General features: G+C 41.7%; 2 protein-coding genes across 3 annotated transcripts in view; both read left to right on the top strand.

Annotated features, from left to right (window-relative positions):
* The window catches only part of LOC112566226 (stomatin-like protein 1), a 77,432-nt gene that overhangs the window by 45,558 nt on the left and 9,981 nt on the right, over window positions 1–21,893 (top strand). The gene's annotated exons all lie outside the window — the stretch shown is intronic.
* LOC112566224 (G-protein coupled receptor GRL101-like) lies at window positions 13,176–21,334 on the top strand. The gene has a single exon (XM_025242264.1). The coding sequence runs from the start codon at window positions 14,247–14,249 to the stop codon at window positions 17,559–17,561; it is 3,315 nt and encodes a 1,104-aa protein (XP_025098049.1). The 5' UTR covers window positions 13,176–14,246; the 3' UTR covers window positions 17,562–21,334.

Below are 21,893 nucleotides of genomic sequence, written 5' to 3'. Positions count from 1 at the left end.
AGGAGACAGAAAACATTCCGGCCATCGGACTCCACAAACGGTCCCTAAGGTCTGTAATGTACATGTAGTAGTGAAAGTCATTAGGGATCCGCATCTACAGACATTTTTGAGGCTTTTCTTCGACAAAAGGACAATTTGCGCTAAGTACAAATACAAGAAGTGGATACCAGTTAAGTCATGGATGAAAATGAAAGTACTATCCAGTGCACTTCAGCTACTATTAATCTTTTTCAGAAAGGAGGTTGATTTACTTTTGCAGGGTAGTTCTCTCCCGAGTATAATGACAAACCAATCTTAAATTCTTCAGATCTTCGTAATTTTTTCCATTAGATACTTCAGTGCAACGCTGCCTGACAATAATACATAAACACCAAGAATGCACAGTGTATATTTTATTTGTATTATTTTTACCCAAGGAAGTCGGTATCTCGGGACATTCGCGACTTCCACTCAACAAAACTTCTATAATAATTCGACGACAGACAGAAGCGTATCTTCCGGTGGTAAGAGCCAAACAACAGCTTTCAATGAGCATCAGACCTCAGTTTCAGTAGATGGTGGCAATCTAGACTCTACAACGGTGTTAGGAAACTATAAAATACTAATTCTAGGAGATGGTGATAATCTCAATACTACTTCCAAAACAGTTGGAAACGATCTTTATTCTTCGACGTACAAAATTAACCATAATCTAGCTGATATTACCTCCCCACGAACCACAGAGTTCTCGCCCAAAGAAATGTTGGGGACGTCAGGAAGCGATCTTGTAATCTTCGGAACCACGGGTCGCCAGGTGGGCGGCGGGTCCCAGACGACTGCCTTCAGACCATACATAGAGCAAATAGGGCCAGCTTCATTTCGCATACACATCCAGGTGTGCCAGGATTCTCCAATAAACGAGAGCATCTCGGCTAATGAAGGAGAGGTGGAGATCGTCCTTGCAGACAGGAAATCCGATTTACTTCGCTGCGCATGGACGATCGTTGCACCAGATGGGAAGTTTGTCAACATCATGTTCGACCGCTTTTATCTTGGAAACTCTTCAGTCTGCGAAGGCAACAATAGCATTCTTGAAATTTTCGATTCAAAAGGAATGAACATGAGGGCGTATGGGTGTGGTGTCAGCGGTCCTCTGCCGATGATCTGCAATTCCGTATCGAATCGACTTGTCTTTCAGTTTACCTACTGCCTTCGGTCGACATCAGTGAATGATCGCCTTGGACATAAAATTTCGCTTTAATGCCAGCAGTGAAAACTTAATTCGGAATCTGCTCGTCGTGAATACGTCCCCAACTTCGGGGTACGTGGCATCACCCGGATTCGATGTGAAAAAAGTGTACTCAAACAACTTTAATAATTATGTGATTTTAACGCCGCCTCTAGGACACACGGTGATGATCAGTTTTACACGGTTTAACATAGACAGGAATAAGGTATGCAGCAGGGACTACCTGAGGTTGTTACAGGTGAGCACTAATGGTGAGATGGAAATATGGAAGAAATGTGGATCCGATAACATCTTACCTCGGGTTTATAACTCGTCACTTCGCCTGCAGTTTGTCACAGACGCGTCTGTGGTTAAAAGTGGGTTCAAAATGCTCTTTTCTTTTCATCCATATTTGAAAACTCCAATAGAAGTGGAGGCTGGCGTTTTCAACTGCTCTGTTCCATACTACGACACATTTAAGGATCACATGCATTGCAACTTGGACAGAGAATGTCAAGGTGGGGAAGATGAAGTGTCATGTTCGTATGTCTCTCAGAGCTGCGGAGCCGGCTTTCTCGATGCTGGCACCGAGTGCTACAGTCTTGAGAGTCAAACCAAAAATGTTACCTGGAATGAAGCTCTTTTCCACTGTCAACAGCTCGACCAACAGTTAGTCACAGTGAAAACGCAACAGGAGTGGAGGAACTTCCAAAAATTTTAAGTTTTGGTAGGAGAGCAGTAAATCTTTACATTGGTCTGTATACAACTGTTCCAGGCTTGGACCTCATGTATTCAGGTGTTCTTCAGTGGGTTGACGAAACTATGGCTTACTATGTGCAGCTAGAAGAACTCGACTCTCGGTCCGGCCTCTCCCCCATGTGTATGTTTATAGACGCTGAAAACACACTCGTCCTTTCTTTTGTCAAATGTGATGTAACAAACCCCTCAAAATTTATGTGTGAGTTTCCTAAGACTAATAATGTAAGTGCGATACCACAGACCTCTCCTACTTATCCTGTGATTATTGCAAATAACACCCCGGACAGTGTTCAGAGTGTTTCCTTCGTGAAGTGTTCACACAGACACGTGGCAATAGACTTCCTGTCGTGCGCCAAAGACAGTAACTGTGATGTCAAGCGGGACATTTCCATGTGTGAGCTCCCTGGTAAAGGTTCGTTCCCCATGTTTAAGTGCGATGACAATGTACAGACAATACCATACACTCTTGTCTGCGACTACAGGCCTGACTGTGTAGACAACTCCGATGAAAACTTCTGCGTGATTCCGGAGTGCACCAAGTTTCTGTGTAGAAACCAACAGTGTATATCTTTTGAGCAGCGGTGTGACGGGATCCAGGACTGTAGAGACAGCTCTGATGAAAGCTGTGGGATAGGTGTGGAAAGGTTTATATCTACAATAGCTTCGCCAGCAGTAGTTCACCTAGCGGAGGTAGGGAATTTTACTATCACACCGCTAAACACCTACGAGTCTTGTCCTAAAACTCATTTCCGCTGTAGGGATGAAGACTACTGTCTTCCTGTCTTCTTGCGTTGTAACGGTGTGTACGACTGTCTGGATAAACAGGACGAGACTAACTGCGAGACTTACACGTGTCCTGGTCTGTACCGCTGTTACTCCTCCACCGTCTGCTTGCATCCCTCGCACGTGTGTGACGGCGTGTTCCAGTGTCCGCAGCAGGACGACGAGAGGTTCTGTCACCTGACTTGTCCTGTAGATAGTTGTACATGTCAGGGTCACGCTTTTGTGTGCTCTAGAGTCTTCAACGTTAGTGAGTACCCGGATATCGTTATTTAGACGCCAGTGGAACCGGTCTGACATATGAGAGCCTGGAGAACAATGTTAATTTAATAAGCCTGATTCTTAGAACCTGTGGATTACGCGTTCTATCAAATTTTAATTTACCAAATTTACAAATATTAAACCTTGAAGACAATTTATTGACGTCCATAGAAATGTCCATCGTCCTCGGTCTGACAAACCTACGTTATCTCATCTTGTCGGGAAACCCACTGAGTTCACTGGTCCATGCATATACAGCATCACTCCATAGAAATCTTGTACATCTCGATCTGTCTTTTACAAGTTTAGAAACGTATGATGAGGAACTACTTCAGAATTTTCAACACATAAAATATCTGAATCTTTCCTATTCTCCAATCGAGATTCTAGTTGGAAATGCATTTAGTACAACGCCTATGATTCAGACCCTTGACTTGAAAGGATGTCCAGTAGAATCCTTCTCAGAAACCGTTCTGAAAGATTTAAAATCCCTCCTTAAAATGTACTCTGAAAACTACAAGTTGTGCTGTCAGGCAATATTGCCAGAGCATTTAAACATTGGAAGCTGTTTTACGACGATGGATGAAATTTCCTCTTGTGAGGACCTTCTAGAATCGAACGTCTACCGCATTTTTCTCTGGGTTTTTTGTTTCCTAGCCCTGGTGGGCAACGCGGGGAGCTTTGTGTCCAGGTTCTGTCTGAACAACCAGGCGAGCTACAGTGTCTTCGTCATTAACCTAAACATGTCTGATTTTGTGATGGGCATTTACCTGGCCATCATCGGTGTGGCAGACCAGGTGTATCGAGGCAAGTACCTGTGGCACGATATCACATGGAAAAATAGTTCGGTGTGTCACGTGGCCGGCTTTTGTGTCTGTTGTCAACTGAAGTATCCGCCTTTACTGTCTGCCTCATCACCTTGGACCGTTTTCTGGTTCTGCGGTTTCCATTTAGCAGAGTTCGTTTTAAGAAACAATCCGCTGCAGTAGCGTGTTGCTCGGCGTGGATGGTTGGCCTCGTTCTGGCGGCCGTTCCTCTTCTTCCTATGACGTCACACTGGGAATTCTACAGCCAGACCGGCATTTGTGTGCCGCTTCCGATAACGCGAAAGAGTTTCGGAGGACATAACTACTCGTTCGGCATAGTCATAGTTCTCAACTTTGTCCTCTTCGTTATTATCGCCGTCGGCCAGCTTGTCATCTACTACAGTGTCAAAACAAATTCCCTGTCCACATCGTCCAACAAAAACACAGCTGACCTGGTCGTGGCGCGCCGCCTGACCTCAGTCGCGTTGTCCAACTTTCTCTGCTTCTTTCCTGTCGTTTTCTTGGGTCTGCTGGCGGCCTCTGGAACCCCAGTTCCAACAGAAGTGAGCGTTGCCTTAGTTATCTTTGTCCTTCCTTTCAACGCTTCCCTCAACCCGTTCCTGTACACCTTCAACACGGTGATGGAGAAGCGACGGCGGGCGAGGGAGGTTCGTCTGTTAAAGCGCCTGGAGGCCCAAATGCGCATCCAAGTCTTTTCTCTGCAGGGCGCTCGGCAGGTCAAAGGCATGGATGCTATGGTGACTAAAGAGCTTGTGTTAAAGCAGATGAAGGTATGGATCGAGGAGAAGATTCTAACAGTTGACGAGGTAATAATCCATGTGATGACTTTTTTAAATAAAAAAACGCAGGTCGCACCTTTTACCGATTCTTAAAGGAGACTTTAACTACAATAGCGCAATTTCTTCCTTGAAAGATTAAAATTTTTTATATAGGTTTACATAACGGTTTTCTCGTGGCTTAGATGGGGTATATTTTATCCTTATTTTAAAACCTATTCGATCGTTATTAGCTAATTTATAATCGATTATCGATTCATTCGCGTTCCATTCTTCGCGGGCTTATAGTGGAAGCAGACATTATTTACGCATTCTAATGTTGAGGTATGCTGGTTCACATTTTGCAAGAATCGCTTACATAAGAAAAAGAAATGTAAATACTACATTCGTTAAACGAAGCAATTGTCTTTCTTCTCGTGGAATAAAAATGACTGTTAGACTATACGATTGATGAGAAACGTTTCCTGGAAAATTTAGCATAGGAATACTGAAATGTGTTAGACTTGTTTTTAAACATTATAATCCACCTTTAGAACCCTGACCCTTAACAATCATAACTTCGTGACTGATAACTTTATTTGAGCCTGACTTTGTACACCGTCCATATACCTGATCGGTTTGCTACAACTGTTTTAAAGTAGTATATTCTAGTAACGAAGCCATTAAAATTATTGGAACAGTGTGCTAATAAAGAAAATCTAGTATAAGCTGAATGATAAATAGTGATAAGTATGATTATTGTTTTCCCATAATAACTGGAGAACTGGAGTCCTTACATTGTTCACGACAATCAATCGAGAATGACAAAGGTATTTCTTAAGTGTCTCTTGTCTTGCAGTTGTCTGTAGTCATCACACCTGTGCTTACATTAGCGACGGGGTCAGCCGTTGTATTAATTAACCCAACTTATTAGAAATATTACTGAACTGACTATATGGTTAACAGGGGCAATAATTCAAAGTCCACTCTGCTCACCTCACTGATTCTTACTATCGTCTGCTACCGTTTCTTTGTTGTATTCATATTAGATGAAAAGCATTGGTGAGATCATTGCTTCTATTAAGCTTTAAATTATTGTCTTCGGATAAATATACTAAATGTTTAAGTTGGAAAGAAAGCAGTTTCATTTATGATACTTTTTTAGTTTTTTTGAATTGGTCTCTTCTGGAGGACTCCTTTTTCGAACATGTTACAAAACACAACACTCGGAGAACTCGACCTTTTCCAGCGAAAAGGACTAACTCGTAACATACTTTCTTTACCAACAACATGAAGTTGAGTTGACGGTAGGCCTACAATGGTGCACTTATAATAACTTTTGAGGCAGTGCTCTTCAGCTTGGGTTTAATGTTTTCTAGGGTGTACAGACGGTCTGGCGATCTCAAAATCATTTAATAACGTGTTAATTAAATTAATCTTTAACATTAGGCGTTAGATAATTATGTGTTGACACAACGGGTTGAAGGAGTATCCTTTCTTGTGTAAATCACCCAACTTCTCGTTTACAGTGGAAATCAGTTCACCATCCATGGTAATCAGCAGTTGTCACCTTGACTCCAGTTTGAAACTTTGGCAGATGACATTTCAGTCACCGCAACATCTTAAAAATGTTTCCAGATTATTTGATGGTGTTAGCATTCGTTAAGGTATTCAGAGAGGAGTTATTTCTTAGCGCCGTATTTCAGCAGGAAAAGTTCCCTAGTAAGCCTGCAAAGTGTCCTGCTGTGTTGGTAAAAACATTAGCAATTTGTGAAATGTTTATCCCCATCGCATTTGCTTGAAGTGAATAAAACACTATTTGTTTTATTCCTTGTCCCTATCACCTGGCCATGGATAGCAATATATTCATGTCTCCACCGACTAACTAAACATGTAACGGGAACTAAGTCTTTCTATAAGTTTACTATAACATAATTTCTAAAACTTTTCATTGCTAATAAAACATTCTAAATCTCTTCTCTTGTCTTGGTTACTATCACCTCACCCAGCATGCATAATATTTTGCTATGCCGCCATGTCCTACTCAAGTCGTGGTCGCTATGTCAGCGCCAGGGTACTCCTTGTCTTGGCCTTGTTGATGCTGGATTTGAAAGGTCTCGGCAGCAGGATATAGTCAGTTTTATTATGGACCAATTCGTCTGGCGAGTGCCTCGTGGCCGTCCTTGGTTTCTTGTGGGGGTGTAAGGTGTTGTGTAAGGTGTTGCCTAAGGTTTTCCCAAGACCAATGTTCCCACCTTTCCTGCCCATTGCTAGTAGACGTTTGGGTCGACCTTCGCGTTCCAGTCATCGAGTACAACGAGGATGTCCTTTTACGGAACTGCCTTCAGAACCAGTAAATACCTCGACTAATTTCATACATCCAACACAGGAATACAGTAGGTCGGTATCTCAAAATATATCAGTAATCCTAAAACCAGAGGTTCAGAGAAGCTGTCATCTCCCGGGTGTTGATGCTTCTTCAAATGGCTATCATGAAGCCGTGGGACTGTGACGGTCGTCGCTGAAGTCCAGCAGCAGCGGGTTTTGATGAGTCTGGTCTCACTCAGCGACGGGTGTCAGGTGATGTAGGAAAGCCTGAGGTTGGCAAGGATGGGACTTGCCTTTCCTGGCCGGAGACGAGCATTGACCTATGAACCCGCGACGTCGGACGTGTCAGGAGAGCTGCTCACAGTGCGATAGTCCAGCAGCCTACAGTAACAGTCGCCTCTTCATCTGCTCCCCCTCTACCCCGAAAAAAACATTTTGTGAGATTACTTTATGCGTCATAATGAACTATAAAAATAGCTCCCCAGTTGTCGCCATAACTTCCTATACACTATTATTTATAAATTTATTTAACACAAATATATATACAAACATTTCTTGAAAATAAATAAGTATATTTACTACATGACTATGCAATCAGGAGTTACACATTCAGAAAGTTACACACACTAAATCTTGCTTTACAGAAGATTTCACAAAACAGCGAGATAATCTGAGGTGCTCACATTTTTACTATAGGTTAGCATGAACACAAATAAATATCAAGACTATATGTCAATAAACATACAATACATTTATAACTTTCTCATATGAACTTAGCCCTATAAAAGAAAAGTTACAGAAACAAATTACGATAAAGATGTTTAGGCTGCTGGGACACACACACGAACACACGCGCACAGTTGACCAGTGAACAACTGACCTCACACTAATTTTAGCGCGATTGTTGAGTATTGTTGTGAAATGTGAATACTGTGACCTGAGGTTTCTCATTCACACTTTCTCTTGTAGCAGCTCGCATTCACATTTAGCATTTTTTTCCTTTTCTTTTTTACTCCGATGTCAAAACACGTCAGTGATGAAAATTTTAACATGCTTTCCAACTGGATTGATTTGGAACATAGTGTCTTAAAGATCATGTCTTCCTGATTACACATAATTATATAAACGTTTGTGTGTATATATATTTTTCTCACACGTGGATCATTTTTGTTTTGGAACATAATTAACAATAAAACATTTTTTCAAACTTCTCAAGATTTCAGTAATTTTGTTGCAATAATAATAATAATAATAATTATAATAATAATAATAATAATAATAATAATAATAATAATAATAAAGCACTCCTTTCACAAATCTGTCATCATCATGAAGAAAAGATGCTAAACAACATTTGGAAAATATTTCTGATCTGTATGCGTATTGTTGTGTCACAATACTCGTCCGCTCCTTTTCTCCATCGCGAGGTCGCTGTACAAACACTGTCTCGGCAGGCCCCGTGTACTGAAATATCAGCAAGAAACAAATATCTCGCAACAGCAACAGTCAGTAAAGCTTACTTTCACTTCCAACCACGGCCGTGCTTAGGGGCAGGCAGACGAGGCATCTGCCTAGGGCCCCGCACATTTCATTAAATAACAACCGTGGCGATCGTGGTGTCAAGGGCCCCGCACATACCCTATGCCTCGGGCCCCGCGGGGGGTAAGAACGGGCCTGCTTCCAACAGTTTAGTGTTTGTTCAGCTGTCAATTTGTTACAGATTTATTTCCCGTTCGTCAGCTATTCTTTTATAGAATTTACCGTCTTTACAGAAATATTGCTCGACAGTCATGTAGAAATTATTTTTATTCAATTCTGAAATAAGCGCTCAATTTTTTTTATTTTAAAAAAAAACAAAAACTCAACATTATAATCCTTATCCATTTTTCAGATTGTCTCCCTTGACTTAAAAGGTCTGAGCTCTTTAACCGTAGTTACTTGCATTTTCAAGTCAAACATCCTGATCGTGAACTGTAAGGAATATTTTTCTAAGTTCTATACAACACAAAAAGTTCATACTGATGACTCATATATGCGATGATCGAAAAAGACCCTGAATTAATCAAACAGCTTTACTTGACAGATGTTTCAACTAGCTTTTTCTTTAGGAGATGATAAAGAAATAAAGTGAAAAAAGTAAAGTTACCTCTCTATCAGTATCTGATATTATCCAGGTAACAGAACCTTGCAGTAAGCGTATTTAATGAGTGAAATCGAGGAATAATGTTGTGCTGCCTTCGTGTCACACGATGAAACAAAGACATGACACAATGAGACACATGATAAAAACAAAAGCATGACACAATGAGAAACAACTACATAAAAGTATTAATCCGTCTGTTGGAGCTACCGGCATCTTTGATAACTGCAGTCCATAAGAAACAAACATGCCATCTCAGAACAGACATTTTTGAGTGTTTTTCCTCTCTCTTGAGTGTTTTTCCTCTCTTGTGAGTGCTTGTTCTCTTTTAGACGCAGTAGTCCATCTGTCGATCCACTCACCTACCTTCTTAACTACCCCTCTCACCACCCGCAACACGAGTTCTATTTCGGTACACAACAAACACTTGGAATTCACGAGACAAATAACACATGACAAATCTTTATTTATTATGATAACAGAAAAATCAAAGGTTAAGCTTTTTTTACATCTAGCCCTCGATCTAAGGAGAGAGAAAGAGATGTCGCGAGTAAAGGATGTAGAGGAGTCAAGAGGTTAAGAGGCAGTAATGGAAGAGATGAGAGCAAATCACATAAGTAATTGGAAGAAAGACAATTAGACCTGACGATTAAGAGGTAAAGTGTAACATCCATGTAAGACATCCTCCCTGTTGTCTTTTTAGCTTCCATCTTATTGAGCGCGTGCGTCTGTGTGTTTCAAAGAACGAATGTTTCCCATCTGGTGTCTGCTGTACACACTGCTAAAAAGATATTCCACAAAAATTTCTTTTGTCTTAGACAACATTTTTTTTTTTTGAAACGTGTACTACATCCAAAAATACTTACAAGGGAGAGTATGGTGTATGCTCAGTTGTCGGGAGTGCTCACAGTTCGCTGTTCACAAGAATTGATTCAGTTATGTTTGCCAAAGCAGTTCCCATCAGATGGGCCCACGGCACACAGACAATAAAAATAATTTGCTTGGAACTCGAATAACCCGCGCATCTCGCCGCCTTACTACAGGTAATTATGGTGTAGTTGTCGAGACCCACCGAGAGACATGCATTAACATTGAGACTAAACGTGATATGACACTCGCGTAAACACACTGCGCATTTTTGTTGTTGATTTTGCTGTTACTGAAGGATTCTAGAGTTCTTTGAGAACATGCCATTATGGTGCATGAACTTTAAAAAGCCACTTGATAACCTGCTGTACACTTTCCTGTTTTTCTGACATACTTTGTGAGGAATCAATAATAATGAAAGTAGTTCTTTTATTCTGATAAATTGTTACACTGAATAAAACTGCGATGTCACAATGTGATCATGTGAACCTGTGCAAAAACAAAAAAAAAAAAAAATTCTGGAAGGTCCTCGTAAACTTTTTTCTCCACTTCTTGTTCTCATTTGTAGTTCGGTGAGGTCCGGTGGTGAAGGTTCGATGCTCTGTGTTCGGCTCTCGTCTCAGAAACGCTGTTCTTTCTCTGCATGTGGCATCTGTTTACAAGGCTAGACTTCCTACACCTGTGTTTAAATCTGTAAAGAGTTGTTAAAGAAACTGGATTGTATGCCACTCACAAAATCAGGATCAAGTAAATGATCAAATCCTGCTAATACTTCTTTTTCATTTTCCTCTAAAAATCTTCCATTTGTGCTATTTAAATAAAGACCGCGAGAACAAAAAAATTTCGAAACAAACAGAAAGATGTTTGAGTTTTGAAAACAACCAGAGATTTATTCCGCTATGTCAGTATTAGTTTACTCCAATCGTTTCGTATAGGCGCATTTTTCTACCTTCTGCAGGACAAGGTTGCGTGACAGATTACCTCTCGCGGTATCTCGTGAGTTCTTGATTACTTAATTACATTGGCCGATAGCGCGAGCTAAGTGTGACGTAAGCACTGGGGACAGTCTGGTCTGTCAATGGCCCTACGACAGCTGCGACTTCTCACTGCACACGGCCAGGCCTCCGCTGTAGTCTGTCAACACTCTGCAGGATGAGATGGATGTCGAGGGCGTGGACAACACAGTCCCTCGCTGTTACAACATCCTTTCACTTTGTTCTGGAAACCTGAGGACAAATACGCCAGTTCCTCCTCATCCGATTTTTCTGCACGAACCGCTGAAACGGATCTGAGAAGTGCAAAACAGTAAATACTGGAGCAGGGAAAACTTTGATTAGCATCTCATTTGTTTTGTAATTCAACTTCTTTAAACGCCGCGCCCTTCTTCAATATTAACATTCTGTTTGTCTCTGTTGCTATGATGAAGTCACCACTTCCATCATCATCATCAGCATCATCAGCAGCAGCATCAGCAGCAGCAGCAGCCCTAGTATTTTCAGTCAAGTTCAGCATTTGTTTCCTTCAAAGTAGTTGGGTACAATTCTGGATTATTTACTGGATGCTTTGATTCAATGTCCATTGTGCAAGCGTGCAGACAGGGGGCTTAGAGGTGCTCAACTGCTGGAACATAAACGATGCAAAGTTCAAGGAAGCCACTTCTAGCGAGAATTCTAAAGATAGTTCTGTACGTACAACATCTGACCCGGAGTTCTCCAGGAGACAGAACAACAGAACCAGAGAAACAAACAGACCACTTGTGTCTGTGTCTGTGCGTGGAGAACTCCTTGCCTGCACTTCCCTTCTTCCCCAGTAAATTTTCTGGCTTCTCGATGTCTAGTCAACTGCTGCTTTCCTTTTTGTCAAAGCTTTATAAGAGTTTTTTTTTTCCGATCACTGGGTCTGCCCACTGCAGGATGCTTGCCCACAAGTCTCAGTTCTGTAGAAACAGGCAAACAACTAAACACACAAGATGTCAAAAACTTTGAAACTATGTAAGTACATCAAGGAGCCTGTGTTTTTAAGGATACACGAGACATGATATTATCTGTGACAAGCTTGTCTGTGGATATTCATGACACATAATATCTCGAGAACAGGTAGGATGAAGAGAATTAACTTTAGTCGGACATTAGGAAATAGTTTCTTGTCCTAAGCTCATCAGAAGGATTTTGAAGATATTAAAAACATTTCTCTCTTGTTGACCTCTAAGTAGTGAATACTTACAGAAAACAGTTCTGCACTGCTAAGACTTCCAACTTTTTCTCTTGTTCTTAATCAAAATTGAGAGAATTATTTTTCTTTCTGCTGACTGCAGTTTGTTTCGACCAAACGATGACTGGCTGCGGGTAAAATTACTGAACAACAATCGCACCACGACAGAATCTCTGGGGAAAACAGTGTTTGAGTGGTGTATTACTTGCTCTATTTACACCCTGACACCACTGTGTCCACTTTGCATTAATTTTTAAAGGAATATCAATTTCAAATCGTTTTTTTCAAATATTTTTACTTTACAAACTCGACAACATCTGCATCCAGCACCCCATTCTTTCTCCTACCTCATTAAAAGTTCATAGCGGGACTAATGAACTCCTATTAGTGGCTGCGACATGAACACTCGGACCATAACGAGAGTAATAGACTAGTCAATAATTCATCAGCTTCAACCACCTTTCAAAGCGCTTACGCGTATCTTCCAATCTTCCAAATGCAAACGATTCTTTCATTTTTTAATGTAGTTAGCCTATCGAGTTTCCCTCTATCGCTCCTGTCCTGCTTGCACATTTCATTTTTAATGTTTCCAGGCATCGAACGTCTTGTGCAAACACGGAGGCTGCTGCTGAGCGGCAATAAATTACCTGCGGGTACTCGAACCGCCGACTACAAGCAACAGTGCAGTGTGCCCCTCAGACAGGTTTACTGCTCCTCGGAAGAAGGCGCAGTGGTCTTACTCTGGTCAGCAAATACTTCAAAGATATAAAAGAAAAGGTTCACCATCGAGAAGACAAAGCTACTGCTCCATGTTGGCTTTCTCAGTTTATTTGTTGTTTTCTCCCCAGATGGTTTGTTATGGAATATTCGTGGTCACACAGCTCAACGGAGGCTTGAAAGACGGAGTTCTAGAACTGTGCAGATAAATGTGAGTGAGTATCTGAAAACCAAATACTTCAGAATGAAATGTGCTTTTCAGAGTCGGCTGCAGTATTGCTCCACAGATGGGAAATAAATTCCACCGAGAAATGTTTGTTATTACTTTCATAAGTTGACCACATCGCAAACAAAAGTGAGTATGCTTTGTAAAGCACCGTATAAAGAAATAATATCTGAATTGGTAACTGGAAAAATCAGTTGCAACTGTCAGTCTTTCATCTGAAGCTAGAAATCTTTCAAATTTAAAAAATGGCTAGTGTACTCTTTGGTTTGACTGTTGCCATGATCTCAGCACCTGTATTATCTGACATCAGCACTCTTCTGCCATCGAGTCCCTCAGAAGGTCAGACAACCAGCGACCTGCTACTAGATGTAACTACAAATGTCTCTTGTGAAAACTACTCCACGAGCAGTCCGTCCAGCAAGGATGTCACACAAGTCACGCTTATCGCAAAAGAACAAAGCAGTGGAAGCCCACCTACTGATATGATGAACTCGACATTGACGACTGGAACTTATTTGAAAACTTTTGTGGTGGATATTTCTGTCTGTACAAACGGTACCTACAAAGACATCCTCGCCAGTAATGGCTCTGTCATCATCATCACATCCTCCAGTTATTTTCTAGGAGCAGTGAGTTGTTCCTGGCGCGTGGTTGTGCCTGAAGGAAAATATATTTACATGGAGTTTGACGAATTTCGACTCGGAGAATACCGCCCTTGTCTCGAATCTTCCCAGAAATATTTGAAAGCTTCTGTGAAAGCTCGAGACGATACAAATATAATTTTTCAGTGCGACGAGAACTTGGGGGTCCCAACCTCAGCTGTATCCTCATCGAACGAATTATATTTCAACTATGCCCACACCAATCAAACAAGCAAGAACGAGCCGATGATTCGATTCCGGTTCAACGCAACAGACTTGTCTTGGCGAGAGAACCTGCCAACCTTTTTCACCACAAACGAGACCGGGTACATTGAGTCGCCGGGTTACGACGGAAAAAGAAGCTACCCGCACTATATCAACGCATCCACCCAGTTAACCGTGCCACCCGGATATGTCGTCATGATCAGTTTCCTCCGCTTTGACCTAGAGGATCATCGCATTTGCTACTATGATTATCTGACCCTCTCGCAGTTGGACAGGATAATAAGACCACAGTACTCTGGAAGATGTGTGGCACTAAAGACATAGATGTTAAAGTGTATAACGAAACCCTGACATTCAACTTCCGGTCAGACTACATCTACGCAAAGACTGGCTTCAAGATGTTGTTCTCGTTTCATCCCGTGTCGCAGACGCCTCAAGAAGTGGAGCCGGGTGTGTTTAACTGCTCTGTTCCTTACTTTCACAGATTTCAAGTCCACATGAAATGCAATCTTGCTAAAGAATGTGTAAACAACGAGGACGAGGCAAACTGTAAGTACGCGTCTGAGGAGTGCGGGGTGGGTCTCATCGACAGTGGGACTAAGTGTCTTTCTTACAGAAACCCCAAGAAAAACATCACCTGGAACGAAGCGTATTCCACGTGTACGAACGAAGGTAAGACCCTGATGACCATAAAGACACCTCAAGAATGGACTACCTTTCAAAATATTGTCAGTTTGGGTAAAAGATCAACGGTTATGTTTGTGGGTCTCAGCACTGCCCAGTCCACTATGGTGGATATGTATAAAGATGTACTACAGTGGTCAGACAGAACCATGGCCTACTACGTCCGCACCGACTCACAGGAGATTTCCGTCCCGTCCTGCCTGTATCTCCCAGGTGGCTACAAAGAGAAACTTTCCTTTATGTCTTGTAACGAACAAACATCTGCTTATTTCTTATGTGAAAGGGAGAAGGACATAAATAAACAAAAGCAAAGTGTAGAGTTGTCTAGCAACCTTACAGATGTGTTTCAGACAAGACTAACCTTGGTAGAATGCCCTGATCATCACATGACACAAGACTACTTGATATGTGATATGGAGAGCAGATGTGGGTTGGAAGAGTTTCATGCTTCGTGCCCAGTCCACAACACGGATCTCTGGATTTCGATGTTTTTTTGTGACGACACGACGCAGACGATTCCTTACTCGCTCGTCTGTGACCACCGAGGTGACTGCTCAGATGGCTCCGATGAAAGATTCTGCGAGTTTGCAGACTGCACGGGTTTCCAGTGTAGAAACCGACAGTGTATATCTTTAAGTGATCAGTGCGACAACATGCAGCATTGTGTCGATCATTCTGATGAGGAGTGTCCAAAAATCGTCCCGGAGGTGAAGTCATCGCTGCCACCCCCAGCCGTCGTACAGCTTAATGGACGTGGTAGCTACAACATTACAGCCCTCAACTCCACTCAACCATGTCCTGAGACTCACTTCCGCTGTCCATATGGCGGCTATTGCCTACCTGTGTACCTGCGGTGCAACGGCGTGGATGACTGTCCTGATCGCGAGGACGAGATGAACTGCGAGACTTACACGTGTCCCGGTTTCTACCGCTGTCGGGCCTCTAGGGTGTGTTTACATCCCACACACGTGTGTGATGGTGTGTTCCAGTGTCCTCAGCAGGACGACGAGAAACTGTGTCATCTAGAATGTCCCCTTGAGAGCTGCAGGTGCCAGGGTCTGGCTTTTGTTTGCTTGAAGCCTTTCAATGCTAGTAACTATACAGATCTTCGATATGTTGATGCATCTGGGACAGGCATGTCTCCCGGCGAATTTTCTCGAATGTTTTACCTGTCTAGTCTTACATTGTCCAGGTGTGGTCTTCACAGCATCTCAAACATGTCACTCCCTAATCTTAATATACTAGATCTTAGTTATAATATGATATCTTCTGTCGACATGTTTGTCTTTTCGAGGTTGAAAAATTTGAAAGAACTGCGCTTGCTCGGTAATCCTCTTGTTGTGTTTAAAAGTAGCTCTTCTTCTTGGACGCTAGCACGCTTTAAAAGCATCAACCTCTCTGGAACAAAAATACAAGTTTATAATGGTGAAGTGCTTACATGTTGTTCTCGTCTGCAAACTCTAAATCTCTCGAACACCGAACTAGATACTGTTACCGAAGGAGGTTTTACGACAACACCCCTTCTTGCAGAGCTTGACATGAGTGGGTCCCCTTTAGAAACATTTCCCTACAACATGTTTCGGAGAATGTCATCACTAAAGTATGTTCATGCTGACAACTTCAAGGTCTGCTGCAGAGCCGCTCTCCCTGAAACTTTCAATGAGCGAAACTGCTTTACACAGAAAGACGAATTGTCATCATGCGAGGACCTACTACAGTCCCACTGGTTCCGAGCCTTTTTGTGGATTTTTGCTGTGCTGGCCATTCTTGGGAACGGTGGCAGCTTTGTGGCACGAATATTTTTTCAGAATCAAGCTGCCAACCAAGCAAGTTACAATATATTCGTCAGCAACCTGTGCTTTGCAGACTTCCTAATGGGCATATATCTGACTATCATTGGCTCCGCTGACCACGTGTACCGCGGGAGCTACTTGTGGCACGACCACGAATGGAAGACAAGCCTGACCTGTAAGGTGGCCGGCTTTCTGTCTCTTTTGTCCAATGAGGTGTCTGCTTTTATGATCTGCCTCATCACGATGGACCGTTTTCTTGTCATACGCTTCCCCTTCAGCAGATTTCGTTTCAAAAGCGGGTCTGCAGCCGTGGCCTGTAGCATTGCCTGGGTAGTGGGCGCGGCCCTTGCCACGGTACCCTTGCTTCCAGTCACATCACACTGGGAGTTCTACAGTCAGACCGGCATCTGCACTCCACTTCCGATTATTAGAAAGAGCTTCAAAGGACAGGACTACTCATTTGGAGTAGTCATTGTTCTTAATTTTGTTTTGTTTTTGTTGATAGCTGTAGGCCAGTTGATTATCTACATTTCCGTTCGCGCCAACTCCATGAGCGCTGCTAAACGGAAAACATCGAGAGATCTGGCCATTGCCCGCCGCTTGATGACAATCGTCCTGTCCGACTTTTTATGCTGGTTTCCAATCGGACTTCTGGGGCTACTGGCTGCAAGGGGAACTCCTATTCCTGGAGAGGTTAGTGTAGCAATGGCCATTTTCATTCTGCCCTTCAACTCTGCTCTGAACCCTTTCCTCTACACATTCAACATTCTGATGGAGAAACGCAGAAAAATCGTGGAAGCCCGCATGATGGAGCGTCTTGAGATGCGCCTTACGACAGAAATTGTTTCTCGCCAGGACCCAGGAGTGTACAAGATCTCGTCGCCTATATCCAAGCAAGCCGCCATGGATCAGATCATCATGTGGATAGATAACGACATCATTTCCACTGATGCTATTATTTCGCATATCCGTAAAAGAGAAGGAGTAAACCCTCGACGCCTTGACTCAAAGTCTCCAAAAGGCCAGCCTCTTAGAAAAGTGGACGCCATGGACGTTCTTCGATCTTGGCTTCACACTCAACTGCTCACGTCCGGCGAGGTTGTATCTTTAGCAATGGACTGCCGCACACAGATACCGTGAATACACGTGGCACAAATACACAAATACACTGTCAGTCACAATCGTGGAGTAGTTCATGTAACAAACAATTAGCTAATAAGGACAGAAAAACAAAAGCAGGACTGTAGCGAAAGACATTCAGTTACAGTTTGAACGGATGGGAAAGGCATCGACTGTGAAATGAATCCATCTCTTAAGTGGATATGTCGTTTAAAGTATATTTTTCTTTGCTTGTAGTCACAGATGACCATGAAAGTTTACCTTAAGAATGAAAATCTTAATACAAGCATCGGATAATATTAAATGAAATTAGCAAAAATTATGGGTTTCCAAAGACTTGATTTTAAAGCACATCTGGCCTGCGAAATAGTAGATGAAGAACAAGAACAAGAACAAGAAGAATATATAATTATATCCTTTATAAGGAATACAATGAAACATTAAAATGTTTGAAATTTGTTTGTCCGTCGTGAAGCAGCCCTGATTATCTTTTTCTGTCGTTGTGGTGAAAGATAAACAAAGGGTGACAGATTTCAAGGAAATTGCCTAATTAATCTGCACATTTAATTAAAGTATCTCAGCTGGAATACAATTTACAGCGAAATGAGAATACAAATCCCACAGCAATGTAAATAACCGGTCTGTCAGCTACACCAATTATTTTATGTCCCCTGGCTGCTGAGTGTCAATAGTTTCCTTTATCCATCTAGCCGTTTGTCACGACCTGACGTCGGTAATCTGACATGGCGCATTCTCACCAAACGTCACATACCGGCATTCGTGCATTGCGCATTCTTTTTAAATGAAAAACACGAGATCACTTCCAGGTTGGGACGTCCGTTTGTTAATACACACCAAAACTTCACAATACATAACAATGCATACAACTTTCAACCAGAACAGTTTAAATCAACGCTCAGCAAGCACCTTAAATCTCTAAGGGTGCACTTCACAGACTAAGGGTGCACATGCACCGCTACTTAATACCAATGTCTGAGTCTTTCAGTTCGCTTCTCGAAGGGTCTCAGTTACTTATTAACAGTTCAAACAGCTCTTACCCTGATCATCCTTTAAACGGCATGAACGTCACATTGTCCCTTCCACCTGGGTGCCGAAGGTACTCAGTCTCTGGGCACCTGCTCACACTCGTCAAGTCTCTCTTGACTTTCTCACGTCGAGCTAGTCGTTCCCACACACACAGCAGTGGAGTTGCAGAAGACACTCTCTCACTCCCCGCACACAGCAGTGGAGTTGCTGAAGACAGGCCTCCTGTCGGCGCTTCTGTCGTCGAAACGCCCTCAAGCTGTTCCGGAAGATGGGGGGGGGGGTTCCTCTCCTCAGGCCACCATCATTCCTGTTACTGGTGTTGTCGTCGTCGACGTCGACTCCGGCTGACAAAACCTCTAGCCGTTCCGAGCCCGGCGCCGCACTCCCCCGCACACAGCAGAAGAGTCACTCTCCGCACACAGCAGAAACTTGGAGACTCTACAATGTCTCCGGTACACGACACACCTCGCTCGCACCTCCAAACAGCTTCTTCTCGGACACACTCTCTGTGTTAATCCAAAAACAAGTGTCTCTCCCCCTGAGCCTTTCTACCCTCCTCTATATATACACCCTCTGTCACAATCGACACGGGGTGAGCTCTACATGCTTCGCACGTGAGGTCCGAAACTCATGGGGGTATCCAAAAATCACGAGGCCCACAATTTCCACTAACATTAGGACATTCACAAGTGACAACCTTCCATCCCCTTCCACCAAACTAAGGCGGGATCATGGGAAAAAAAACAAAACTAAGGAGGCACGGACTGGTCCGTGACACCGTTATATCTGATTGTATTGACACATTTCTAGTTGCTACTGGCCTTTGCAGAGTCTCCAGTCGGAGGAAATTGTCAGAATTATCCGTTTATGACTGGTGAGTAAAACACGAATCTGACATTTTAGATAGAATTCCATTATCTATCTGGCGTTTTAAATTTAAGCAACTTTAAGATGTACAACCTTTTTTCAAGTCCTTGTTATTTTACAATTTGGTTAAGGTTGCAGGTAGGCAGCAGGTAGTTAAGTATGTAGTGTATCGCCCTGCAACAAGATTCACCACAACCCATGTCAATGGTACTTTGCGGTTGCATCACATTGCCCATAGTTTACATACAGATTTTATTTTACTGACCAAAGTCATTGTGCAGAACACTATTCTGTTTTAGGGCCGATGAAAGGGTCGATATCTCATCAGAAATTTCTCTTAGGAAACGTTTTTCACAACAAAGGATTAAACCAAAAACCATTTCCTTAGGAAACATTTTTTGTGTGACAGCAAATATTCACAAAACTGTTTATACGAACTGAACAAAGTTTGAAAGGATTGTGAAACAACAATCTGTAACATACTCTTTTTAAAATAAGAAAACTTAAAGAGCTTGTAGAGTAAATTTTAAAGTATTCGGACATGGATGGCATGTCGAATGAAGTTGTGCATTATAATATTCACAGAAATCCACATTTTCTCAAATAGATGCTAACTCTGTTGACCTTATGTTGGCGTTCGTGTTGGTGGTCCTATATTTATGTTGGCGTTATTTCGTACAAATTTGATGTTTATGTCCTTTCATTTTTATTATAGCGTATGATGTTCGTTGTGGCGACCATTAGACTTTAACTTTTCTGAGAATGGTGCAAGTGTAGTTTTCACCCAACACATTTATTTACAATATATTTGTGTTGAGTGTCTATTACTGAACCATACATTGTGTTAGGTGACAGTCAAAAACTCTGTAAATTATGTATTACAAAGGTATGTAACAGACACTGGATACAAATCATTTGTTGTAAAATCATCTTGGTGGAATTTAATCTTTTTTCTAATTTATTTTTATTTTATAGCAAAATCTCGATGTCCAGAAACTATTCTTTATGGAAGATTCTTACCGGAAAATGTCCTATTGACTAGAAACTGAGAAAATTGTAAAGCGGTTTATATTGATATCTTCTCCTGTGTTATGTCACAGCAGTCTGGCGAATTGTATGAACAGCTAGGGAAGAGTTGTAGATGTTGGGTGGGTTCAAGAACAGAGAGAGAGAGAGAGAACAAATGAGGAAATTGTTTTTTACGAGGATAACAGAATAAGCAAATAAGTTTTTTTTTACACCTAGCCGTCGGACTAATTAGTAGAAAAAAAAACATTACATTAATTTAGAACAAGGCACTCAACAGAACGGAAGAAAAATAGAAAGAAGTATCTTTGAATTCTTTAACATTGAAAAGAATGAAATTCTCCGAAAGTCACGAAAATTAAGGGATCTCTCATGAATGAGAGTTAGTACATGTCAGTACCTATCATCTTGCGGTTGTGTCCGAAATAAAAAAAAAGGTAAGCTCTACGTCTGCAATAATGATTACTGTTATTGTTAAAAATCCTGCTTTAAGTGTATCTTTCTCGTGACTTGCTTTGTGTGAAAATGCCAGTAAAGTAATATATGTATCACAAATGTGTTGTTTGCTTTAGGTGTGTGTATGATCAAAAGAGAGAGAAAATATGCGTGAGAGAGAGAGAGAGAAAGAGAGAGAGCACGTTTACACGTGAAAGTATATAGAAATTTAAAAAACCCATGCACCGACCGATAAAATAAAGGGAATCATAAAAAATTAGGTTTTCCGCTTTAATTTTTTTTTTTTAGGTAGGGTTGTTTTCCGCAAAGAGCTCTTGATGACATACATGATGTCAAGCTGTTTACAAAAGTCTAACATCAATGAACTGCAAAAATAATGAATTAAATGTGCGTGAATTAAAAAAAAAAAAGCAAACAAATAACAGGTTTCAAATCTCGTTTCTATGTCACTATAACGATAATTGAACAAGCAGCAAATGTGGCTTATGGAGAATCGCCGTAAGACGAACAGATTTGTGATATTTGATGTTGAGACCGTTGGAAGCTGATTACAGACAGGAAAGCGTCTACTGTCAGCAGACAGGTTGTGTAGGGAATCGATGTTACGATTATAATTTTTCTCATGTTGCATCCGGGTAAGATATAGTCTAATATTTTGAGTCATCCGATGAAAATGATGATATAAAAAAAATTAAAAATGTGAAAATGTTGCAATATGAAATTTAGTTCATTTTCAGTTGAAGAAGGTGCTAAAACTACTATCATTGGTCCATTACAGAAGAAACTAGACGGGCTGGCAGATTTCTTCAGTTCTTCAGAACATGATGTAATAATGTGCTCGCGTTTATATGGCTTGTTGAAATCCAAAGTTATGTTGAGAAGTGGATTACTTTTCCAATGCATCACTCATCTGCTGCAGGGCCTCCTCCTGCTGTGGGACCTCCTGCTAACTGAGCT

This window comes from Pomacea canaliculata, linkage group LG6 (genome assembly GCF_003073045.1).
Source record: "Pomacea canaliculata isolate SZHN2017 linkage group LG6, ASM307304v1, whole genome shotgun sequence".
Lineage (NCBI taxonomy): Eukaryota > Metazoa > Mollusca > Gastropoda > Architaenioglossa > Ampullariidae > Pomacea > Pomacea canaliculata.
This window is presented reverse-complemented; position numbering and strand designations above follow the sequence as displayed.

Excerpts from the sequence above, each read along its gene's own strand:
- LOC112566224 (XM_025242264.1), top strand. The coding sequence starts at position 14,247 with ATGTGTGGCACTAAAGACATAGATGTTAAAGTGTATAACGAAACCCTG.